The sequence below is a fragment of the Monodon monoceros genome, unplaced genomic scaffold (assembly GCF_005190385.1).
Source record: "Monodon monoceros isolate NGI ecotype Baffin Bay Population unplaced genomic scaffold, NGI_Narwhal_1 Super_Scaffold_20, whole genome shotgun sequence".
In the NCBI taxonomy this organism is placed as follows: domain Eukaryota; kingdom Metazoa; phylum Chordata; class Mammalia; order Artiodactyla; family Monodontidae; genus Monodon; species Monodon monoceros.
The window spans coordinates 101,892,235-101,915,807 of NW_021703777.1; the positions used below are offsets into that span (position 1 = coordinate 101,892,235).

The window sequence follows — 23,573 nt, forward strand, 5'->3', positions numbered from 1 at the left end:
GAGAATCACTTGCCCAGGTCCCCCAGCTAGCAGATGGTGGGGCTTGGATTTAAACTGGAGTCTGTCAGCTGTTATAGCTCTGATGCCATGGCTCTAAGATGCTCTGCTCTATACTCAGCTACATGCACTTTTCAGTCTGTGTTCCAATTAACCTGCTGCTGCTAACTACTCAGAATATTCTTCTGCAGTTTGCTACCTTTGCTCCCCATAGATGCTTTTTCCGAATCAAGGTAATTTAGGAAAGCTAGACATTTTTATGAAGAAAAATAAAGGAGGAAGCACAATATAGTTTTGAGGGATGGTTAGGTGAGTGTGTTTAGACAAGGTAGGATGTTCCATAACATATGTTTTGCTAACCAGTAGGAAAATATTGACTGCTTTTATTTTTAATATTATTTTTAATGCTTTTAAAGGAAAATAAAAAAGAAATCAAATCTGTTACATATTACCACATATACAAAGGGTAATGAATGTATTAAATCTACTCAGTATAATTATCACAACTTGAAAATACTTTATTCACTAGCTACAAACATTATATACATTTATTTCTTATGTACACAGAATTTTTGCCAAGCTATTTTACAACACACAGTTACTGAATTTGTTCAGAACTATTGGACATTATTCTCCATTCCTGCTTGGCCCGAAGGAAAATATTACAACCTGGTCAGTGTCATGCTTGAATTTTCTTAACTTTTGGCACACGGACAAAAATAAGTGGGAACTCAAATTGTTGCTGGTAAATGTGAGAAATTGTTATAATTTTCCTGCCTTTGTATTTGATGGAGTAAATTACCAGACACTAATCAGAAGTTTTCTGATGAAATTCTGCATTAACAAAAATCAAATTCAAATTCTGAGCTAGGCAGCATTGATTTTTCACATTTATTTTGTTCTTCTGAGGTATGATACTAAGCTTCTTGGCATTCTTCTGTGTGCATTGTATGGGTGGAGTTCACTTTGAAATGCATAGGATCTCTGTTTATAAGAGACTGGCAGGATCTGGAAAAGAATATGAATTTGGCTGCTGGGTCAGAAATGTCATTGTCATGAAGTTGGGAGATTAAAAAAATGCAGCAGCATACTGAGCTTGTTAAAAAAAATAAAAGATGTTTGATTGGATTCTATAGTAATCATGTTTGCTTTAATTTTTTCCCATGCAGGGAATTTCAAAAACACTTTGTCCAGATGCAAAATAATGAAAATACAATGTTTATTATTTTTGTCTTTAAAAACAGTATTTAAAATGGTGCAAGGTTTTTTGAGTCTTTTAGAATTCTCTCAAAATAGTTTGTATTTTCCTGCTGTTGATCTAAGTACAAAAACACCTAGGATGTTTTGACCATCTGCCTGGTATTTCCAGCCACTGTTTGCCTACAAACAGTGAAAAAGATTCACAGTGAACTTGAACATCAGAGGGTAGAGTGAATTTTGGAGGCAAATTCTTCCAAACCCTGACAAATATGAAAATACTGGCATAGCTTTATTTAACATGACTCCTACTAAAGCTGGTTTCCATGTGTATCATTCTACAGTTCTCAGTGTCAAAATTCAGACCAAAGGACTAAAATCTTATCTCTTTCATTTTTTCATATTGTATTCATTCATTTTATTATTATTACTTTTCAAATTTTTGAACCTAAAGTATTCTGCTTCATGAGGTCTTGGTTTAAGAGTCATGAGTATTGAGTAAATGATGTCAGTTTTCCCTAAAAAGTATTAAAGATACCCTCTGGACCTCAGGTATTTGCATCATGCCAGAAGGACGATACTTGGCAAGCAAAGCAACAACAACAAAAGGAATACAAACAAAACAGCTGATTGGAGCAATATTTTTCCTTAGATGTCCTGCTAAATTATACTGAGTTTCCGTAATGTGTGAAGGCAGGAGTTATGTTTTTCAGGTGTATTAAAGTATTTTTTTAACATCGTTATTGGAGTATAATTGCTTTACAATGGTGTGTTAGTTTCTGCTATATAACAAAGTGAATCGGCTATATTCATACATATATCCCCATATCTCCTCCCTCTTGTGTCTCCCTCCCACCCTCCCTATCCCACCCCTCTAGGTGGTCACAAACCACTGAGCTGATCTCCCTGTGCTATGCAGCTGCTTCCCACTAGCTATCTGTTTTACATTTGGTAGTGTATATATGTCGATGCCACTCTCTCACTTCATCCCAGCTTACCCTTCCCCCTGCCTGTGTCCTCAAGTCCATTCTCGACGTCTGCGTCTTTATTCCTGTCCTAAAAGACAACCCTCAGAATGGGAGAAAATATTTACAAATGAAGCAACTGACAAAGGATTAATCTCCAAATTTTACAAGCAGCTCATGCAGCTCAATATCAAAAAAACAAACAACCCAATCCAAAAATGGGCAGAAGACCTAAATAGACATTTCTCCAACGAAGATATACAGATTGCCAACAAACACATGTGAGAATGCTCAACGTCACTAATCATTAGAGAAATGCAAATCAAAACTACAATGAGGTTATAACCTCACACCAATCAGAATGGCCATGTCAAAAAATCACAAACAATAAATGCTGGAGAGGGTGTAGAGAAAAGGGAACCCTCTTGCACTGTTGGTAGGAATGTAAATTGATACAGCCACTATGGAGAACAGTATGGAGGTTCCTTAAAAAACTAAAAATAGAACTACCATACGACCCAGTATTAATGTATTTTGGTGAGGGATGATTACATCGATTTGGGGGGCCAGACTTCACATTCCTATTCTACAGCTGAATATGGTCCCATGTATCTAGAACGTTCATTAATGCTAGTCCCACAATCATTTATAAATTAAAGAAGAAGAAATATTTGCTTTAAAATATTAGGCTTTTTCTTGACACTTTCACATTATATGATAAGCATTTACATATTTTGGAATGAACACTTAAAAACATATTCAACAATTAGGTAGTAAATGATAATACATTTGCTTATCTAAAGCATGCATACAAGCTTCACAGGCTTTATTGAACTGTTTGTGGCAACTCTGTAAAGGCCACTACTATTTCAGCATTCAATTTTGAATTTAATACTTTGAAGTTCTTACATACCTTAAACAGACTGTATGTGTCTGCACACTTGCATGTGTGTGTAGGTATGTATGTGCATCTACTTGTTTGTTGGTATAATCAGAAGAAATTCAGCTTAAACACATATGATGAGGGGTGTGTAGACTTTTTTAACACCTTGTAACACTTTAAATATTTCTGACTTCAGGTCCAAAACAGGGGGTAGGTTTGGAAAATTTGATGTTGTAGGAGCAATAGACTGTGATATTCTCTTGAAATAATTGCTTTTATCTTGTTCTTAAAAAAAAACAGGAGGTTCTGTATTGATGGAGACATAAAAATCCAGTAAAGTGTTATAGGTAATTATTTTAGCTGGATAGCTTTAAAAATCTGACTATTTTAAAGGAGAAGTCTGTACTATACAACCACATTCTCAGGAGGTTTCTGCTTTCTTGAGCAGGAGTGTCAGTATCCCTAATTCAAGAAAAGATGGTTTATAAGCACTGAGGTCTGGAAGATAAATTCTACGCTTAATGGTGTACCTTGTTTTGTTATGGGTTTCAGAAATGTGTCAGTATATTTTTGCTTGTAGTAAAACAGATGCTTCTTTAGGACCATTAGCTCATTCTTTCTGGAGAAATTTCTGAATTATCTAAGCAGACAGAAGGAAGGGTCTCTCTGTGGAAAGGTGTATATTATTCTCGTTCGCCTGGTATTAGTTCACATTTATCCAAGTATGGTCCAGCTTTCTACTCTAACAGTTGATTCAGCTTTCTACGTCTTACTTGATTTACCTATAGGTACTAATATACATATAGGCAGTACATAAACTTTTTGTCCTAAGGCTTTGCATCTGAATATATTTTCTGATACTTTCCCCTAGTCCTTACTCTTTTTTTCAGTGGGGGAAGGGGAGAGAATAAGGGCACTGTACAAGTATTAAGTTGACATCCACCTTAAACTTCTTCCTTGGGTTATGGAGGAGAAACACATTTCCCTTTGGAGCTAGTAGATGTTCTTGTCCGCTGTCATAACTATGAATTACTATATTTAATTCTTGCCTAAAAATTGGTAGTCAGGGGCTTCCCTGGTGGCACAGTGGTTGAGAGTCCGCCTGCCGATGCAGGGGACACGGGTTCGTACCCCGGTCCGGGAAGACCCCACATGCCGCGGAGCGGCTGGGCCCGTGAGCCATGGCCGCTGAGCCTGCGCGTCCGGAGCCTGTGCTCCGCAACGGGAGAGGCCGCAACAGTGAGAGGCCCGGGTACCACAAAAAAAAATAAATAAATAAAAAGAAAATTGGTAGTTAGAGATTCTTCCCTTCTCCATTAGAAAGCATCTTTAGTGTTTTGTAATCTACCTATCTTTTAAAAATTTTTAAAAATATTTGTGAAAAATAAAATAGGGAGGATCAGAAGGATTTGCTTTGTCATTTTAAGGCCCTAACTTTGTTTCTTAGCTTTTGGCGCTTTAATATATGTAATGGTCAAAAAGTAAATAATTATTTTTTTTTCTTTTGAAGCCACTTTCCCAGATAAAAATGTAAAGAAAATAATATGTACAGATGCCTAATAATTTGATTAGATTTCTTTTTCAGTTACATTTCTTGGAGAAAATCTTTAAATCTCAAAAAAATTTTATTCCACAGAATTAGTTCTCTTTTGCAAAGATTTTCATTAACTTTTACTCCTGGAGGTTAAGTTTCCATCATTCTAATGGTAAAATTAGTCATATAACTTTTTTTCTGTTTTATAGCTATAGATGAAAACATATCATTTTATATAGGTTTTGTTTTAATTCATTCACATAATTATATTTTAAAGGTTCTTTAATCTTTTGGGAAAATCATATGTCACCTTAGTGTCACAAATGTATATTGCAGTTTTCCAGTGAGAAAAATGGAACATTCTACAAGTATTTTTCAGTATATTTTTCTGTTACATATAATAATTCAGTTTTCAAAGAATAAATTTAAAGGCCATTTTACTTTTGAGGGGGCAAATATCTGAATAGTGTCTTTGTTATACTTATATGCTATCTTTCTCAGTTGAAACATAGTTGCCTAAAAATTGCCCTTCTATTTTCAGAGAGTATGTAGGACAGGGCTGACCGACAATCAGGAGGGTGTGGGCCTATGGTGGCACCATGATGGCCTCACCCTACTGTTTCAGCTGAGGAAATGGATTTAGGAATATTCATCCACAGAAGTATAGGGTGAGCTTATGAAACTTGAAGTGGTGGAGGCAGATTTGGAATTCCGGCGGGAGCAGCCGTTGAAGCTTGGGTCTCTTGGAGGCACTCTCTTCTTCCAACTGGATTTGGTCTTATCCACATCACTGGGGTCAAACACCACTGTCATGGACTCCATCCTGGTCACAGTGTACAGGCTGCTTTGCCGAGTCGGGTGAAACCTGGTGGTCTTGAGCTCCAGCTCATCATAGCTAGAAACTTTGATGAAAGGACACCAGCGGAATGCTCTCTTGAAGCCAGCTCGAAATCTGAGGAGAAGCAGGCCATGGGAAGAAAAAGTCATGTTTTCAAGTGGAAATTTCCTTCAACTGGTGCAGAAAGCCCTACTTAATGCAGTTAAGCCAACTCAGTTTTTTAATTTAATTTTCTAGTCAAACTCTTAGAATTTATGCCACAGTATTGGTACTAGTCTTCTACGTTCTTCTTGTTTGAATTGAATCTTAATTTTTCCATCAATGAGAAGCAAGCTCATCATATAGTAAAAGCACAGTATCACTAATCAATATGCCGAAGAAACAGTGTATGTTTCTTTAATAATTTTATACATTTACATAAGTGAATTAAGTTTGCCGGGTAAGGCAATTAAAAATGACATTTCAAAATAGCTTCTTACAGAAATAATTACACATTTATAAAGTCTCATTTAATATTAAAATTAATTGCTCATCTGGATGGTTTTTATCTAATCATATATGAAAGTGCAAAATCCTTGGCTTTGTAAACCATTAAATGAAGTTGATTAAAAACAGATGTACTGCTTATGGGGAGGTTTGAATTGATATATGGCTTATGCACTTACTGAAAAAAAGTAAGAATTTAGTAGTTTTTAAGAAACTTGAGGAACGGTGTGGTAGAGGTCCAACTGGAAAGCGAGCTTAGGATTTAGGTCATGTAGTTACTTCCATGAAATTCAGTTTCTGCTTGTGCTAAACCATATTGGTTTATTAAGGAAATTATTGACCCTATGAAACTTAACCCTTCTCCTCCATGTGCTGACCTTACAACTAAGGTGTTTTTTATCTGGAAACCACAGTTTACCTTTTTTTTCCCCAGTCTTAAATTGAACTGTGAATATTTCTACTTTTCTTTCCAACTTCACTTTAAAAAATAGCGCCCCCTCCACCAGAGGCTGCACCCTAACTCGCTGACCTCATTATGCTGGAAGGAGGATTGTCATTCTTTTCCTTAGTGTTGCTTCTGTTGCTCTCACAACACCTTCTATTTTGAAGTCTATTTACAAGACATCCTTTTTAATAGAGTCCACTCACATATGCCATCATCTCTCCGTCTGTGCATTTCTACAAAGTGCCTTCATTTCTTCGAGGACTTGAGCACATTTTCAACTCTCCTCCTTTAATAACAGGGCATTTCTTTGTCTTGGCAAGTATAATTCTAAAGGGTTTGGAGAGAGAATTTGGCCTATATAAAACCCACCCAGGTAGAATCCCTAAAAGCATTGTTCTGAGGAGGTAATTGTTAAGGTGAGCTATTTCATTAAATAGGGAGGAGTCTAGAAAAATATCTAGCTCTGTGCTCCTCTCAGTGAAGTTTTCAATTTTCCCTTCCTTTTGAATTTTAAATGTGCATCAGGGAGCTGGAACAGCATTATATGCTTTCACTGAAGTCAGAAGTGAAAAGGAGCTTGCATTTGGTAGTCTGGTGTTTACCTCTTATTCAGACAGCAGTAGATGATGGGGTTGTACATGGTTGAGCTCATTGCCAGCCAAAAGCTAGCCAGGTAGACCTGCTGAATATATTTCCACCTATTTAGTTGTTGATAGATTGCGGTGAGGATGAAGTAAATATGATAGGGCAGCCAGCAGATGGCAAATGTCACCACGACAATAATCATCATTTTTACAACCTGGGAAGACAGAAAGAGGTCATTTTTGGCAAATATAAAAGCCATTGTATCTATTAGTTCTAATAGCCTACTGCAAATCATATTTTTCTGCCAATACAGTTAAATACATAGTGTGCCTAAGAAATAGTCAATATATTAAAAAATGGCAAGATAATATAAGGATAGTTACCTGAGGTAAGTTTCAAGAAAGCGTGCTTGTGTCACCTAGTGAATGGGTGACAATCACTCAAACAGAACCAAATATATTTTAATTGGCTTGAAGAAAATACGTGTTTATAAAACATCAAAAAGCCTGGGGGAGAAAGAAGCAAGAGCTAGGATTTGGCTGTGCTAGCCTGAACTGTAAAATAATGAAGACATTATATCTAGAGAACTGACTGTTGAGTCACAGTGGAGGTATATCAGGCTGTAGTGGCTGAGTGTGTTCTTCAGTATTTATTATAGCCTGAGTATAGGTTATGGCTATTTAGATTTCTTTACTCTAATACCATTCTCACTGGGAAACCGTCTGAATGTTACCTTGGTTTCTTTTCTAATCTGATATTGGTAAAGGTTTCTCTGGATAGTGAAAAAGGATATTCACATTAGTTTGAGAAAATATCACTACTTTTAAATTTGTAAGTAGGCAATTGGCTTATACAACTGGTTTATATACCAATTTCTTTGAGTTTGGTAAGCATGGGTCATTTCCTCTGTTCTACACTTTTGAACCACAATATGCTGGAAAGCTCTAGTCAAAGTAGAATGTCAGTCTCTATTTCTCCTCCATTAGTCTTTAAATTCCTAAAAGACATTGAGAATGTCTTAATTATATTAACGTCCCCAGCATCTAGCACAGTCTCTAGTGTATTGCTGGAGATAGATAATTAGATATAAAATGAATGAATAATGAACGACAATGTACAATTCGTAACAGGAAGTTGAATGGGAGGATGTTTTGTGTGTCTGTAAATAAGCTAAAATCTGTTCCATTGTGTCTATAAGAAAGGTAGACTCAAAGTTATCGAACACCGTGAGCAGCTTCACTTTCTATGTGAAAAGAAATAATAGAAACAACATCCTCAGATAACCTCATTTAATATTTCTCATTACCAAGCTGTCGAGTAAATTTGTTCATACTTCTTTTGGGAATTTGTAAAAAGTTTAGAATAATAAATAAAATAATTTTGAGGCTTAACCACAGTCACAGAACACCAATCAGAGAAAGTCCTGATGTAAACAGCCTATGTAGCATCTTGAAACTATGAAAGTACATTATTTAAGTACTGGACTCATTATTTGATTGCAAGTTGGGATTCAGATGAAAGTTGACAAGATTAAAAATCATGAGAGACATGATTCTAGAAATAGACAAGGCATGAAATGGATCAATGTGGAAGGCAAAGCTTTCCCAAGGGCCTAATCGCGGTTAGCATCCAGGTATTTAGTATTAGCTGATGGTAATTGGCCATCAGAGCTGAAAATCCAGGTCAGTAGCTCACAGAATGTCATCACTGGCCCCACCATGCAGTGTTTTGATTTTCTCAATGTTCTGTCAATTGCATTTTTTTTCTGAATAACTGTGTTCAGAATTCTGCGTTTTATCTCTCCTATTTTTTACTCATATATTTGTAGAATACAAGTAAGGAGTCTATTTGATTATAATTTTACATTTATACAATGTTTCACACATCTAACAACTTATTAATTGGTTTTCAATTGCACTTTAGGAAGCTGAGACAAAGACCAAAAGATTTGATGACTGTGATTCATGGAATCTAAGTTAAAATTTTTAAAACTCAGCCTCTTAAGTCTGTTTTTTCTGCTTACAATTAATAAGAGTTATTGAATGTCTATTGGGTCTAAAAAACATAATAGAGAAAAATAATGAGTAGAGAACCAATTCCTTATCCTGAAGAAGATTATAATATAATGAAAAATGCAAAAATGTAAATTAAAACTGCATAATAATGGGGATGCAAACGTGTAAATAAATTGAAAGTATTTATGAGAACTTACTAGTTTATTATAAGCAGGAATGAAACTTACTAGTTTATTATAAGCAGGAATGACTCAATGCATGTTACCTGTAGACTCAGGGAAGTTTAGACTGAATGACATGGATTTGGTTGATTTTTTTCATTCTTCAATATGTGAACATCCTATTGTTCCTTGAACATTGTACACAAGCTCCTGTCCAAGATTGTTCTCCCTGGCTTCTCCCTCTCCTTCTTCCCCCAGTTATTCTCACTGGCTAGCAACCTCATCTCATTCAAACCTTTGCACAGTTGTCACTTTTTCGGTGAATCATTTTCTGACCAGCCTATTTAAAATCGCAATCTGTCTTTCCAGCACCCCAAACCCCTTAGCTTGCTCTTTACTTTCAGTCGGTTGTGTTTATTCTTTACTTTGTGTCTCCTTATGCTAGAACACAAAAAAAGCAAGAATGTTCTGCTTGTTTTCTTTACCTATGTATTTCAGGCATGTAGACTGGATTTCACACATAATTGGTGTTCAGAGTTTTGAAAAATAAGTAAATGAAACTGAATACAAAAGCTAAAAGACTTTTAGTTGGCTAAGTGATGTTCACAGTTTTACTCTGTCATGAATCACTGGTATCATTTGTCCTCCAACTTTAAAATGAACATGTGTATATAAAACTATTTCCCTTTTGTAGGCAAACAAATTCAGGTAAAGCATGTTAGTGCACAAACAGTATTACCGATATATTATTTTGGATGCATGAAAGCATTGCATTTCGTTCTGAATAAATGTTAAGGGTAAGAAAAATATTTATGACAATGTGAACATGGTACAAGCTACTGTGTTAAATACAGAATCAGCAAATGTACATAAAAGCTTATTTAATTGCTTTTATACAGACTAACCAGTTTCCCTTTGCATGAAACTGTTTTTCAATAGCTGAAGAGCTGCAAAGGCTGTCAGAGTCTTGTAATGTGACTTCCTACCATCAATGTGGAAGAAGTCTGGAATGTGGGAAAATTAAAGTGCATGTGTAGAAACAGAGTATCAGATAACTTATAATTCACATATACATGGCCTTAAGGACCCTGTTGCAAAACATTTAGAAACCTATTTGAAGATTTTTAGGAAAAATCTAAAAGAACCTAAAAGAAAGGATCTTTTATCGTGAAACAACAGCTATATTTTATTGACTTATTGCTCTCAAATACATTTGAACCATTACCTTGGGTCTCTGCTCATAAAATCTTCTGGAATGATTTCATATATCAAACTTTCAGGCCCCCAGGTTTGATGTAAATGCAAAAGTAGGCTCCTGGGTGGACAAAATTGCCTTGCTTTGTGAAATGCTGAAATCAAGAAATTGTAATCGTCTTCCTCATAAAAAGGCAAGGGAAAGAGCACTTTGAAGCACAAACCTTGAGCAATGATAGATGTGCAACTGCTCAGTTCCCCTGTGTCTCATGGCTGGACAATGGTACTAGCTCAGACAGGCTACATATGCTAAGCAGGAAAGTTGGTGGACTTTCTGAAACTCCTGATACGTTTTAGGCAAGATAAGAGGCTGGGATAGAGATGACTCAAATCTTTCACCGTGCCTTAACAAATTTTATTGTAACTTGATACAAAGATTGATCGATGTTGGGTATTTCTTGAAGCTGAAAGACATATCCAGCTTCTGAGGCGATTGGATTTACTCTCCATGGCAACATGGATAGCTGTGGCCATCCATTGTCCTTGGCACAGGGACTTACCAGTTGAGAAAGAAGGGAGGTGGGACAAGGGAGGTAGCTCTTATAGCAACATTGCCTCTTCTTAATAGTTTAGAATCCACTTTACTCGTACATAGGCAGGATGGAAATGCACGTCATAAGTTAGTGAGAATAAGCTTTGGGCACCTTTTCTTCAGGTATCAGGGAAAAAAAATCTTTGACTTTTTATCCTGTACAGGTTAGACTGGAATGCCTGCAGCTGTTCTTATCTATCATATTAAATTAATGCAGGATGGATGATTTTGAGGTTTTAAGTTGTAAGAGAAAAAAGAATCAGTCTAGGAAATTAATTTGCCAGTCTAGGAAATATTGCCAACCTTAAAAAAATCTAGGAATTATATTCTTCAAGGGGGAATTTATTCTTTTTAAATGTCTGAATTGGAAATGGCCAACTGTATGTGAGAAGGAACTTCTTGTTTTGATTAAAACCTCAGAGCATGTCTTGAAGAACCATCCCATGGACTATATACCCTACCACTTCTCTGTACCTTTTATCTGCACAAATATTCTTAAATAACCATTATATCTCCTTAGGTCAAAATTACAGGCCTGCTTATTCTAACTTCATAATAGCAAATTAAAATAATATTCTCAAGAGTAAGGTATGGAAAAAAATTAATGACAAGCATCAAAATCTAAAGTACTACTTCTTGGACTATTTAGGTTGGGCTTTTGCTGCTTCAGTTTAAAAGAACATGCTTAAAAACTTCAGTCCCAAGGGAGAAAAAGAGAACTAAGTAGTAACACTTGTGAAAAAAGTTCAGGATAGTCCAGAAGACGAGTTGAATTTTGCCAGTAATTTCATAATTAGATGTGATTATAGGTGTATTTTGTTAGTGTCATCCAAGAAATTTGACACTGTTGCCAAATCCAACTAGCATGACTATACAATTAACATTAGCTTAGAGCAATGCCTGTAAGGAATTATGTCAAGGTGAAACAAATGAGAAAACCCTATGTGTATATACATGGAATGTGGAAAATATTTCCATGTGTGTGTGTGCAGTATTGTGTTTGGATTCTACTTCTTTACACTTCATTGGTCATGCTTCATTTTTAATGTAATTTCACTTGTCCACTGGAAACTTAGAATTTTAAAGTATTGTAAGATTTCAGGTTTATGATGATCTGAAGACATAAAAAGGAATGCAGCCAGCAGCCACAAAAAGGAAGACAGGAGGACATTAGAATAAGAAGTCCATTAAGGCAAGAGGAAATAAAGTTTGATGTTATGGGATCATGGTTAAAGATAAAAACTTATAGAGGCTTATTATGGACTCAATTATGTCCTCACCACCACATTCTTTAAAGTTTACATGCCTTTTTATTTACTAGAAGTTTTTTCTAGATTTATTGAGATATAATTGGCATGTAACATTGTGCAAGTTTAAGGTGTACAAAATAATGATTTGATACATGTATCTATTGTGAGATGATTATCCCAGGTGGGTTAGTTAACACCTTCATTACATCACATAATTACCCTTTGTGTGTGTGTGTGTTGAGAACATTTAAGATCTACTCTCTTAACATCTGTGAGGCATCCCCAGTGGCTTGTGAGCTGGCTTCCTGATGGAGTCCATGATGGGTTAGTGGGATCCAAGTCCCTTTGATACGTTCAGTTTGGAGCCCTGCCTGCCGTTCTCCCAGCTGCTCTCTGTCCCCTAGTTGTGCAGATCTCCACAGTCCTCTGGATGGAGGGAGACAGAGATGGGTATCTTTGGCAGGGCCGCACACATCCGAGGAAGCCTGGCACTCCCCCGTCACATGCTCTTATTGCCCCCCCAGGGAGAAATCACAGCTGAGAAGGCCCTCTTGGCACTGAGCTGTGTCACCTTGGGGAAGAGGTGATGTGTGTAAAGTCAGTTTGTTCCTCTTACTCTTTCCACTGCATCCAACCTCAGATTTTTTTGTGCTGGAACTTCTCTGCTGGACTCCTGGACTTCCACAAAGGCTCTCTGATCCGTGGGTGACTGTCTAAATCACTTGTTTCAAGGGGCTCCTGGTTCACAGCTAAGCGAGGGCAGAGCTGGTTCATGGGCCACTCAGGGGTTCACAGCCAAACAGAGGTCTGTATGTCTATTATCTGTCTTCCTGTGGGCAAGACTCTCCCAGCTATGGTGCTGGTGATGGAACCAAAGCCAGACGGGGCTGTACCCAAGTCCTCAGAGGTATGAAGCTGTTTCTGGATCTGTAGCTGAGACCGTGGTAGGCGAGTCAGCCGCCAGGGTGCAGGCCATTCTTCAAAGTGACTCTCCTCAATCTTGGACTGCACTGCGGTTTCACAGTCTCCTACCTGGATCTCCCAGTTTCTACAAAGGCACTCTTGCCCGTGGATAGATGCCAAATTGTTGTCGTTGAGTGGGGCTATGATGAGGCACATCTTATTTGGCCATCTTGCTGATGTCACTCCCCCAGATTAATAGATTGAAGTCCTAACCCTCAGTACCTCAGCACCTCAGCATGTGACTGTATGTGGAGACAGGGTCTTTAAAGAAGTAATTAAGTTAAAATAAGGTCATTAGTGTGGGACCTAAACCAATATGACTGGTGTTCTTAAAAGAAGAGGTGGGGCTTCCCTGGTGGCACAGTGGTTGAGAGTCCACCTGTCAATGCAGGGGACACGGGTTTGTGCCCTGGTCCGGGAAGATCCCACATGCCACGGAGCGGCTAGGCCCGTGAGCCATGGCCGTTGAGCCTGCGCGTCCGGAGCCTGTGCTCCGCAACGGGAGAGGCCACAACAGTGAGAGGCCCACATACCGCAAAAAAAAAAAAAAAAGAGGTGATTAGAATACAGATACACAGAAAGAAGACCATGTGAAGATAGAGGGTTACAGCCATCTGCAACATAGCAGAGTGATCTTAGAAGAACCCAACCCTTGATGACACCTTGAACTCAGACTTCTAGCTTCCAGAATTGTGAGAAAATATTTCTGTTGTTTAAACTACCAGTCTATGGTATTTTGTTATGTAGCCTGAATAGATTAATACAGTGTTTGAAATGCTAAGGAGAGTATATTACATATGGCTTAATTCCAGCAAAGTAGGAGGCAAAATACTATACAAGTTCCCAGTGAAAATGGAGACTTCCAGAGAGGTTTTGATTGTCTGGAAATTGCTTTCGGGGAAGTAAATGATACACCAGGATCTCTATTTCCATCACTTGAGCCTCTCTTAGGTTATATCTGGCCTTCCTCACAAGCACTGTTTTCCATGATAATTCCTTTGTAACAGAAATGACAAGCACTGAGAAAGCTTACTTTCTGGGCAAGGTGATAGATTCTTTGTGGTTGTTATACAAGTCAAAAGTCCAATTGAATCTGTCACTTGAGCTTAGACTGAAGAGTGGTTCCTTTGATTAAGGCAAAAGGCTTCTTTGTTATCAAACTTAGGTATTCACTTCTGAAGGAGCAGATCTGGCTTGTTAGTATTTAGAGGAAGATAGTTAAAACAGAAAATAGCCAGAAAAAATTTCTATGGTTTATAAAACAATAGAAGCAAATTTATCTACCAGTATTTCAGCTATTCAAATAAATAAGACCAACTTCAACAAGAATTAACAAAAACAAATTGTCACATATTATGAATATTGGGGCCAAGTCTTGTTTTTGAGGCTTCTTTTATAGTAGAATAGGGAAGAATGTCAAAATATGGTTTAAAAATGTGGTTTACTTTAAAGGTATACATCTAGCTAATAACACAAAAATGTAATAAAATTATAATACTCAGAACATATGGACAAAATATATAAATGTATCATTCATAGTGAACTACAAGGTGATAGTTTAGTAATGGGACTGGAATTTGAAATTGTTTGATCAATATCTTCTGATCTTGCTTATTGAGATGGCCTGGGTTGTTACACTGTAACTGGACAGCAATAGAGAGCCCATTCCTGACTTTACATTTCAAATTTCTCTCTCTTAAATTCTGGAAGGTATAGCAGTGTTTTACAATTTCTCATTCTGGGCTCTACTTAAGGACTTTCTTGTCCTTCAAAACTTCTATTTCCTTGTCTTTCCCTTTACTACCTTTCTGTGCTAGTTTGTGATGACACAGTTTCTGTGCTACAGAAACAATGCTCAGCTTGCTGGAGTGCTGCACTCAGCCAGGTAGTTCTAACAGTCATTTTGAGAATCACTAAAGGAAAGTCAAGCTGATAGTTACATTGTCGTTTGAGAGACGTATGGCCAGTGGATACATTTAAGGGCAGAAGTGGTGTATGAGTCAGTGGAGTTGTGTCCCTCTTTTATTTTAGTAAAAGGCTTAGTGCTTTTTATATTCATTTTAAAACTTTCAAATATATGAATTTATTTAAACTCCATGAAAAACCTTTGACCATATAGTTTCTCCATTTTATGGATGATAGACTTAAAACCAAGGAGGGAGATGATTTCTTAAGATCCCAAAGGCAAGTTCAGAGCTAGGATTACTGGGCCTCTTCCTTCTTCATTAGCTAGGGATCATTTTGTATACATTCTGCTTCTCAAGACCCTGAAAAATAGCCTTTGCTTCTTTCCTCATGTAGCATTCTCAGGGGATGCTTAAGTGAAGGGTAGTCAAAGAGTCTTACTCCACTAAGGGACAGCTCAAATGAGCTTTATGTGATATGAGATATTTTTCTAAATCTGGAAGGGGAAAGAGTGAGAAAATAAGTTGGAATGGTGGAGTGGGCCCGAGAATTTGAAGTTGGAACCTGGCTGATCTAACACTACATGAATAAGGACAGATTTATCTGTACTAAAACTATGAAATAGGGACTCAATACTTCAAATATTTTATGTGCTCATATGGTACCACTTACTTCCACGTTATTTATTTATGTCAAACACAGTTAAAGACAAATGGAAAAAAAGCATAAATCTTTCACAATATCATATATTCATTATACCTGGAAACCATAAAGCAAGTCTGCTGAAAGGACTGTTTTAGTCTCAAATAAATAGTTACTGTTAGGGTTTAGGATCTTTTGACAGACAGAAGTGGGGGAGAGAGTCAAGAAGATTTCTGTCTCAGTTACCCTTCTGGGGAAGAGGGTGTAAAAGAGGAAAGAGCTGCAATCAACTGCTAGGTCATCTCATCCTTCTCTGTTCTAGAAGTTGCAAGGAGGGATCTGGTATCTTGAGAATGCGCCTGGCCAGGTGAAGGGCTAGGCTGACATCATTTGCCAGAACAGCAGATTTTATGCCTTGATATGTGTTTATATATCTTGTCCTTTTAGAAACACAGTGTTGTTAATAAATCGTGGTCTGAAAGGTTGAGCCAGCCAGTGTCTTTTGCAATTGGCTTTTATCTTAAAGGTGTGCATACTTTAATTGTTTTTTGAAACAGCATAAATCTAGAATATTTAAGATTACTCTTTTCTATATTTCTATAGAAAATAAGATCAGTCACTGAAAATTAATTTTTTTCTCTATAGTATATGACAAACTAAGAAAACATGGTTTATTAATAAATGTTGTCCTTATTTGTAGTTACCTTGAAATAAATCTACATGATTTGCACATGTTTACCGCTGGAATGCCCTAATCCAATTTCTTTCCCCGTAAAATTTTCTCTCCATCCTTTGGGAGAGTACCTCAAGTTCACCTCTTGGAGTAGCTTCCCTCATTTCTTCATGCAGGTAGGGTTAAATACTTCCTAATTAGACTTAGCATATTATACTTATAACACAGATATATGTTACAGTCGAGCATGTTTCTGTTTCTTCTGTCTGGATATGGGGACATGCATTATTCATCTTTGTGTCTCCAAAACTTAGCATAGTTCTTGACATTCAATAAATACCTATTGACTGAGGATATTTTAATTTTACCAACCATTTTATGAACACTTTAATTGCAAAAAATATCATTTATCTTTGTCTTACCAGTTTTTTGCCCTATCATGTACATAATAGGATTTCAAAAATATTATTTCAGTGAATAAAACAAAAACACCTTTATATATTTTAAACCAATATTAAAATCATTATTATTGCCCTTGGCTTTTGTATTTAGCAGGATATTTGGAAAGAATAGCTATATGAACCATGTGAAGGTACAGCTTTAAGAAAGAAGTTCAATTACGTTTGCTTACTTAATCTATTATATCCTTAAATTACAATTGTTCTACAATAATGCCACTTTTCTAAAGAAACCAAGGCCCTAGGCTCTCAAGATACAGTGCTAAATTAAAAAGAAAAAAAAAAGTTGTCTATTTTCACAGAATTTACATCCTATTAAAGATGTAGTCATTACATAATAAATACACAAATACATATGAAATTACAAATTATGATGAATTCTATGGAGAAAAAGAATTATATCTAGATTTATGGAATGCAATGGAAGTTATATTTGAGGAAGTAATATTTAAGCTGGAACCTAGAGGATGTTCAGAGAGAAGAATGAAGGGCACATCATTCTATGTCCTGATAATAGTGTGAGTGAAGACTGAGAAGTGGGATAAACTTTGATGTGCTAGAGCAGGTGAGAGCAAGTGTCACTGGAACATAGTATGTGAAAGGTGAAGTTTCATAGAATTAGATTGGCAGAGTAAGTGGTAGCAAGATTCTGCAGGATCTCATAGGTTATTTTTGGGGTTTGCAATAGCTTTGATCTATTTTCTTAACTCTATCGGGGAACCACTGAAAAACTAGGCAGACTGCATGAGTTGATTTAGAATTTAAAAACATCATCTTGTACAGCATGGTGACTATTGTTAACAATACTGTACTGTATATTTAAAAGTTACTAGGAGAGTAGATCTTAAAAGTTCCCATAATAAGAAAAAATTATAACTATGTGTGCTGATGGATGTTAACCAGACTTAACTGTGGTGATCGTATAGCAATATATACAAATATTAAATCATTATGTTGTATACCTAAAACTAATATAATGTTATATTTAAAATTATATCTCAATAAAAAATCTTGGATGCTGAATGGAGAATAAATTTGAAGAGAACAAGTGTAGATCTGGGGAAATGAGTTGGAGAGGCGGTGGTAGTGGACCTAATGACTGTTGTAATGATAGTATCTTGGAGAATTATTTCAATGGAAGTGGAGAGAAGTACAGAAATGGGAGATATTTTTCAGGAGGGACTCATTAGGGTTTAGTGATGAATTAGATGATAGTGAGAGGGAAAGGGAAATTTAAAAATGACTCTTTTCAGAATTTAATACCTGGGTGAATGGAAGTGCCAACTACTAATATTTGGATGACTGTAGAAAGAGTCTGCTTTGATGACAGACATGGAGACTTAAAGATCAGTTTTGTATATTATAATCTAAAAATACCTCAGAAGTAGCCAAAACAAGGACACCAAGTATGCAGCTGATTATTGCATAAACTAGAGCTCATAGAGGAAGTGTTGCTTTGGAATATATATTTCAGAGTCAGAGATCTACAGATGATATTTAATGTCATGGAAATGAATGAATATAAAAATGAATATAGAAAGATAGGAATGAATATATTCTGTACTATTGGTTCTGTTTCACTGAAGAACCCTGACTAATACTGCTATGATATCAATTAGACTGCACAGCTCCTTATTGTATACTCCATATTTTTGGCCTTCCTAGAAGCAGTCCAATTTCTGAGCACTTTCATTTTTATATAAAAATATATTTGATCTAGGGGAGAATACATTTTTTTCTGATCATCTAATCTATTCCTCATTAGTCTAGCTAATGGCATTATGGCATTGCTTCATACATTGTTAATTCATTGATTCTGCAAATATTTATTGAGCATTTTGTATATATATGCATATATATGGTACTGGCTCAAACAATTAGCGAGGGCGAGAACTTCCACAATTTTCCATCTGCAAAATGGAGACCCAGGAAGGCTGGTGGAGAAAATTGATGTCACAACTTAAGCAGTCAGGCAGAGAGCAAATTCAACCTTCTTCTGCTTTTTTGTTGTATTTAGGCTCTCAACAGATGAGATGATGTCCACCTACATTGGGGAGGACCATCTGCTTTACTTATTCCACCAATTCAAATGCTAATCTCTTCTGGAAATATCCTCACAGACACACCCAGACATAATATTTAACCAGCTATCTGGGTATCTGATGGCCCAGTCAAGGTGACACATAAAATTAATCATTACAATAGCATAGGCTTCGTTATGCCATTGAATTGAATTTTAGTACGTTACTAATAGAGAAAGATAGATACATGTCTGGATTGTTCATTGCATTCTATTTCAATGGTGGCTAAAGGAACTATTTTCATACACAAACTTATTTTTATGGTGTGTGATATTATGTCAGTGTAGATTTATTTATACCCTAAGGTAAATATAAGTCAAAACACATATTCTAGAAGCTTGTGCTTTCTCCCCTTAATTTCAGCAATGGTAAAAAGAAAGAATTTGCTTTTTATTGAAAGGAATAACTCAGAAAAGATAACAATATGTAGGTACATTTAGTTTTATAAGACTGTTTAAGAAAGAGGATAATAGATAAATAAGTAAGTTAATAAATAATAAATAAAATCTCAAAGAGTAAAAGTAAGGGACAAACAGTTGCCTCCTAAGACAGAAGGGAAACTAAAATTTGTTGAGACCCTGTTATGTGCAAGGTACTGTGCTTGCATTGTATGCATTATATGCTCATTTTAATTAATGCTATTGGTATGTATTGGAGGTGCCCAGCTAACTGTGTTTTAATTAAAGTGAAAAGTCTAGTAGGTAAGAATTTATTTTCTAATAGGGAGTGTTGTCAAGAAGTAGAAGAGGCTGATTCTGGAGGTAAAGGTAAATAGAACATCTCTCTGTACATTAAATTCTATTCAAGTGAATGACTCCACATTGCTAAGCTAGACCTCTCCTCTAACCTTCTGTTACTTTTTCCCTTGTGATCCTTAGGTGTTTGGCATATCTGTTTGTGTTTTGATATATTTCTTCACTTTTCAATGGTGACATCTTCTTTTTCAACAACTGGAGTCTTAAATTTAAAAATGATACATTTAGTCTCATGATTTTCATGCCATAATTAAGAGATCTTATCTTTTGTGTTTTAGTCCATGAAGTACAGATTATTCTAAGTGCTTCTGCTTCTCTGTCTTGTTTCTAGCAGCTGGGTTCCCTAAGGTTTGTTTTTATTTCCTTTTGCCAAGTCTAGGCCCTGTCTGTCTTTGCCTGTAAAGATAAACTGAGTGTTCTTTTCAGGACTGCAAATCTGACATGACAGAGGGAGCACAGTCTTCTCTCCTATTGTTCAGCTATGTGTCCTCGGAAGATGGAGAAAGACAGTCTAGTCTGCCCCGTGTGGCCGTAGTGGGCGTATTAGCACTTTCACAGTCTCCGGAATAATGAGGTTGATGCATAAAGCCCTGTGCTTTTCTCTCCTTGATTGTACCGCCTTCTGGCTTCACACACCCTGCTGAGCTCTGCCCACTCTCCTATCACAGTTACTGCTTCACTCAGAAGACTTAGCATGTGGCAGATGAGAAGGTAGAACTCAGGCCACCATCTTCCCCAGATAGGTAACCTGTGTGAATATCTCAAAGACATCTCAAATTTTATGTATTAAAAAATTTCCCTCCATTCTCCACTCCCCCTCCCCACCCCCCCTTCCAAGGCTGTTCTTTCTGTGAACTTCCCTATCTCTGTAAGTGGCACCACCACCCATCTAGACATTTAGAAGTCATGCTTATTTCTTTGCATCCCCTCATTTTCACTGCCCCATTCAATACCTAGGCAAATCCTGTTGGCCAAGTCACCAAAATATGTCTAAATCTTTTTGTCTTGTCATCTCTATTACTATAATCTCTGGGAAAACATCATTATCTTTCTCCTGGACTAATGCAATAACCACCTAATTGGACTTTGCTGTCAAAGCTATTGTTATATTTTAATAGCTAATAATAAAATAATAATTGTCTTAATTAGCTCAGGCTGCTATAACAAAATGCCATCGACTGAGTGGCTTCAATAGCACACATGCATTTTCTCACAGTTCTGGAGACTGGAAGTTTGAGTTCAGGGTACTGGCATGATTGATTTCTGGTGAAGTTCTGCTTCCTGGTGTGTAGGTGGCCACCATATGTATTTAAGGAGAGAGGGAGAGTGAGTGACCTCTCTGGTGTGTCCTCTTACAAGAACACTAATCCTATTGGATCAGGGCCACATCCTGATGACCACATTTAACTGTAATTATCACTGTATAGACCCTATCTTCAAATACAGTCATATTAGAGGTTAGAGCTTCAACATATGAATTTAGTAGAGACACAATTCAGTCTTTAGTAATACTAAATGTAAGACATTATAATATCAAGTTCTTATTTGTCAATGTGTTTAGGTCTATTATTTTCTAGAGTTTCCCTTTGAGTTGTAATTACCTATTGATATTTTCCAGAAAGTAACATTTTTCTTTTGATATTAGTTTTAATATTTCTATTAATATACCATAATTCATTGTTTGGCCTGGGAAGAATAATTCCCAAATTGGAAGAGACACATAACTTATTTACGGAGTTGTTGAGAAAAATTCTTTCCCTGATATTTTAAAGTATAAGTTTTAAACTTGTTTCTATTTAGTATTGAGGCAAATAATTTAAATGGCTTATCAAGTGGCTGATCAGTGGTGTACATTTAAGCACATAACTTTATGGAATAGTTAGAAGCGAACTTTGAAGTTCATTACACAGTAGTGTACAGCAGTGTCAAGAGCATTGGACTCAAAGACTTTGATTTAAATCTAGGCCCTGATTGTAAATAGCTATGTAACATTGGGTAAATTAAATCTTTCTGAACATCAATAGCCTTATTAGTAGAGATAAGAACACTCATCATACAAGGAATTGTGAGGATTAAATGGAAATGAGAATGCCAGGCTCATAAAATACTCAGGGCATGCTGAGATATTCATTTTTACTTCATTCCCAAGATCTGACTAACTTATAAGCATATTTTAAATTATTGGTACTGAGGCCTAAGTTGGTTATGAATGTGCTTTTATAAAGGCAGTGGAGGGCTATGGTGGTGGGCTTGGGGACAGTGGGTAAAATGAAAATTGGGTATTGGAGAGCCAAGGTCTTCTATCAAATTTTGTGGGAGAAGGTATGCAAACATTAGGAGTTTTAAAAACAGCTCTTTTAAAATCATAATTCTTGCTAATCTGAGTTTGTGTGTTTATGTGATTGTGAATAGAAATAGAGATAGAGATAGAGAGATATGGCATCACTCCATGTTTTCCATTACAGCTTAAAACATAACAAGCCCAATCATTTTATAGTCACAATGGCTTTGTCACATCTTCAACACAGCATATTTCTATAAGATAACAACATAACAGATGTTCCTTGAAAATCTTTCCTACAGGAAAAAAATGAATAAGATTATTACCAGAGGAAGAAAAAGAATAATAAATGTTTTGTTCTTGATTTATATTTTAGTTTTATAACTGGAGAATTAAGAACTTGAAATGTATTTAATAAAATATTAATTGAACAATAAAAAGACCATAAATATTTTTACAAAGTTAAAAAATACCTAGACTCTAATGCCCATTTAACTGTTAACTATAATATTTAGAGCATAAAATTAATCCAAGGCATATAATCTCAGTATCTTTTTTATTGGTATTTAAGATCTCAATTTGTTTGCAAAGTTCATCTGAGAAAAATAAAAATAACCTGTCTATATATTTACTCCTTTAGATGCATGAATAATTTCTGGGAAAGAGAAATATCCTTTACTCTAACAATTCCAGAAATATATTTTAAAACATCAAATTTAAGTCCTCCTCATGATATGTCAGGAAAATTGGTGGTGTTCCAGAAAATTAAATTTTATGGGTTCAGTTAGACCAGTAATGTCAGAAATTAGTGACTTGTGCTAGAGGAAACTCCTAGAGAGGTTATTGGGAGACTACTGGATTATAAGTGAAACATTAGTATAAATTTGTGGGTCACTACAACACATGAAAGACACAACCAAAGAAAAAGGACAGGATATATTATAAAGATATTTCTAATATCAGAAACATCAACATATTGTATAGTTTGTATATACTATATAGAGTATATAGAGTGTATATTGTGTATAATATATACAGAGTAACTTGAGTGTGTATATGTAGATGTATATCTATCTGTCTATCTATCTATCTTTCTATCATCTATCTATCTATCTTTTTCCCTAAGAACAACTATAAGCTCTGGAAAAAGCATAACTTACAATAACAACTACAAAACTGTTTTATGGCACTGGAGAGTGGTCAAAAGTATGCTGAAACTGGAGACTACATAACCTGGGTGAGATTCATACATGTATAAACTTCTCCGAATTCCTTGGCTTCCCCTGCAATGCACAAGACAAGGCTACGAGCATCTTAGGAGGTGAAAAACAGCTGAAAGGCTGTAAGAGGGGAGAGATTTTAGCAGCTACTCCTCATAAGAGAGACAGAGTTTAGAGTTTGAGTCTCTTCAAACTAGAGTCTCAGTAGACAACTTGGGTTTTCCACAAGGTCTAGGCCTTAAGATTAAATACTATGCCTAGGATTAAGAAATTAACGTTAAAACCAAGGGCAAAACTAAAATAGATTCATCCTAACGAAGTACCAAACCTCTGCAAATTTGAATGATCTACCAGCAACTTAACTGCCTGCTCAGAGAAAGCACAGCATTTTTCAGATGAATGGCACCCTGAGTCTTAACATCATATCTCACAATACCCAGTATACAACTCCAA

The 23,573-nt window shown here is 36.1% G+C and overlaps 1 protein-coding gene across 1 annotated transcript in view; it reads right to left on the reverse strand.

The window, feature by feature from the left end:
• Nucleotides 1-4,505: 4,505 nt before the first annotated feature.
• Nucleotides 4,506-23,573, reverse strand: part of TACR3 (tachykinin receptor 3) — a 61,070-nt gene continuing 42,002 nt past the window's right edge. The window contains exons 4-5 of the mRNA XM_029235610.1: nucleotides 6,948-7,144; nucleotides 4,506-5,528 (exon numbers count right to left, since the gene is read on the reverse strand). Of these exons, the coding sequence (XP_029091443.1) occupies nucleotides 5,216-5,528; nucleotides 6,948-7,144 (510 nt within the window). The 3' untranslated portion in view covers nucleotides 4,506-5,215. The remainder of the gene's footprint in view (nucleotides 5,529-6,947; nucleotides 7,145-23,573) is intronic.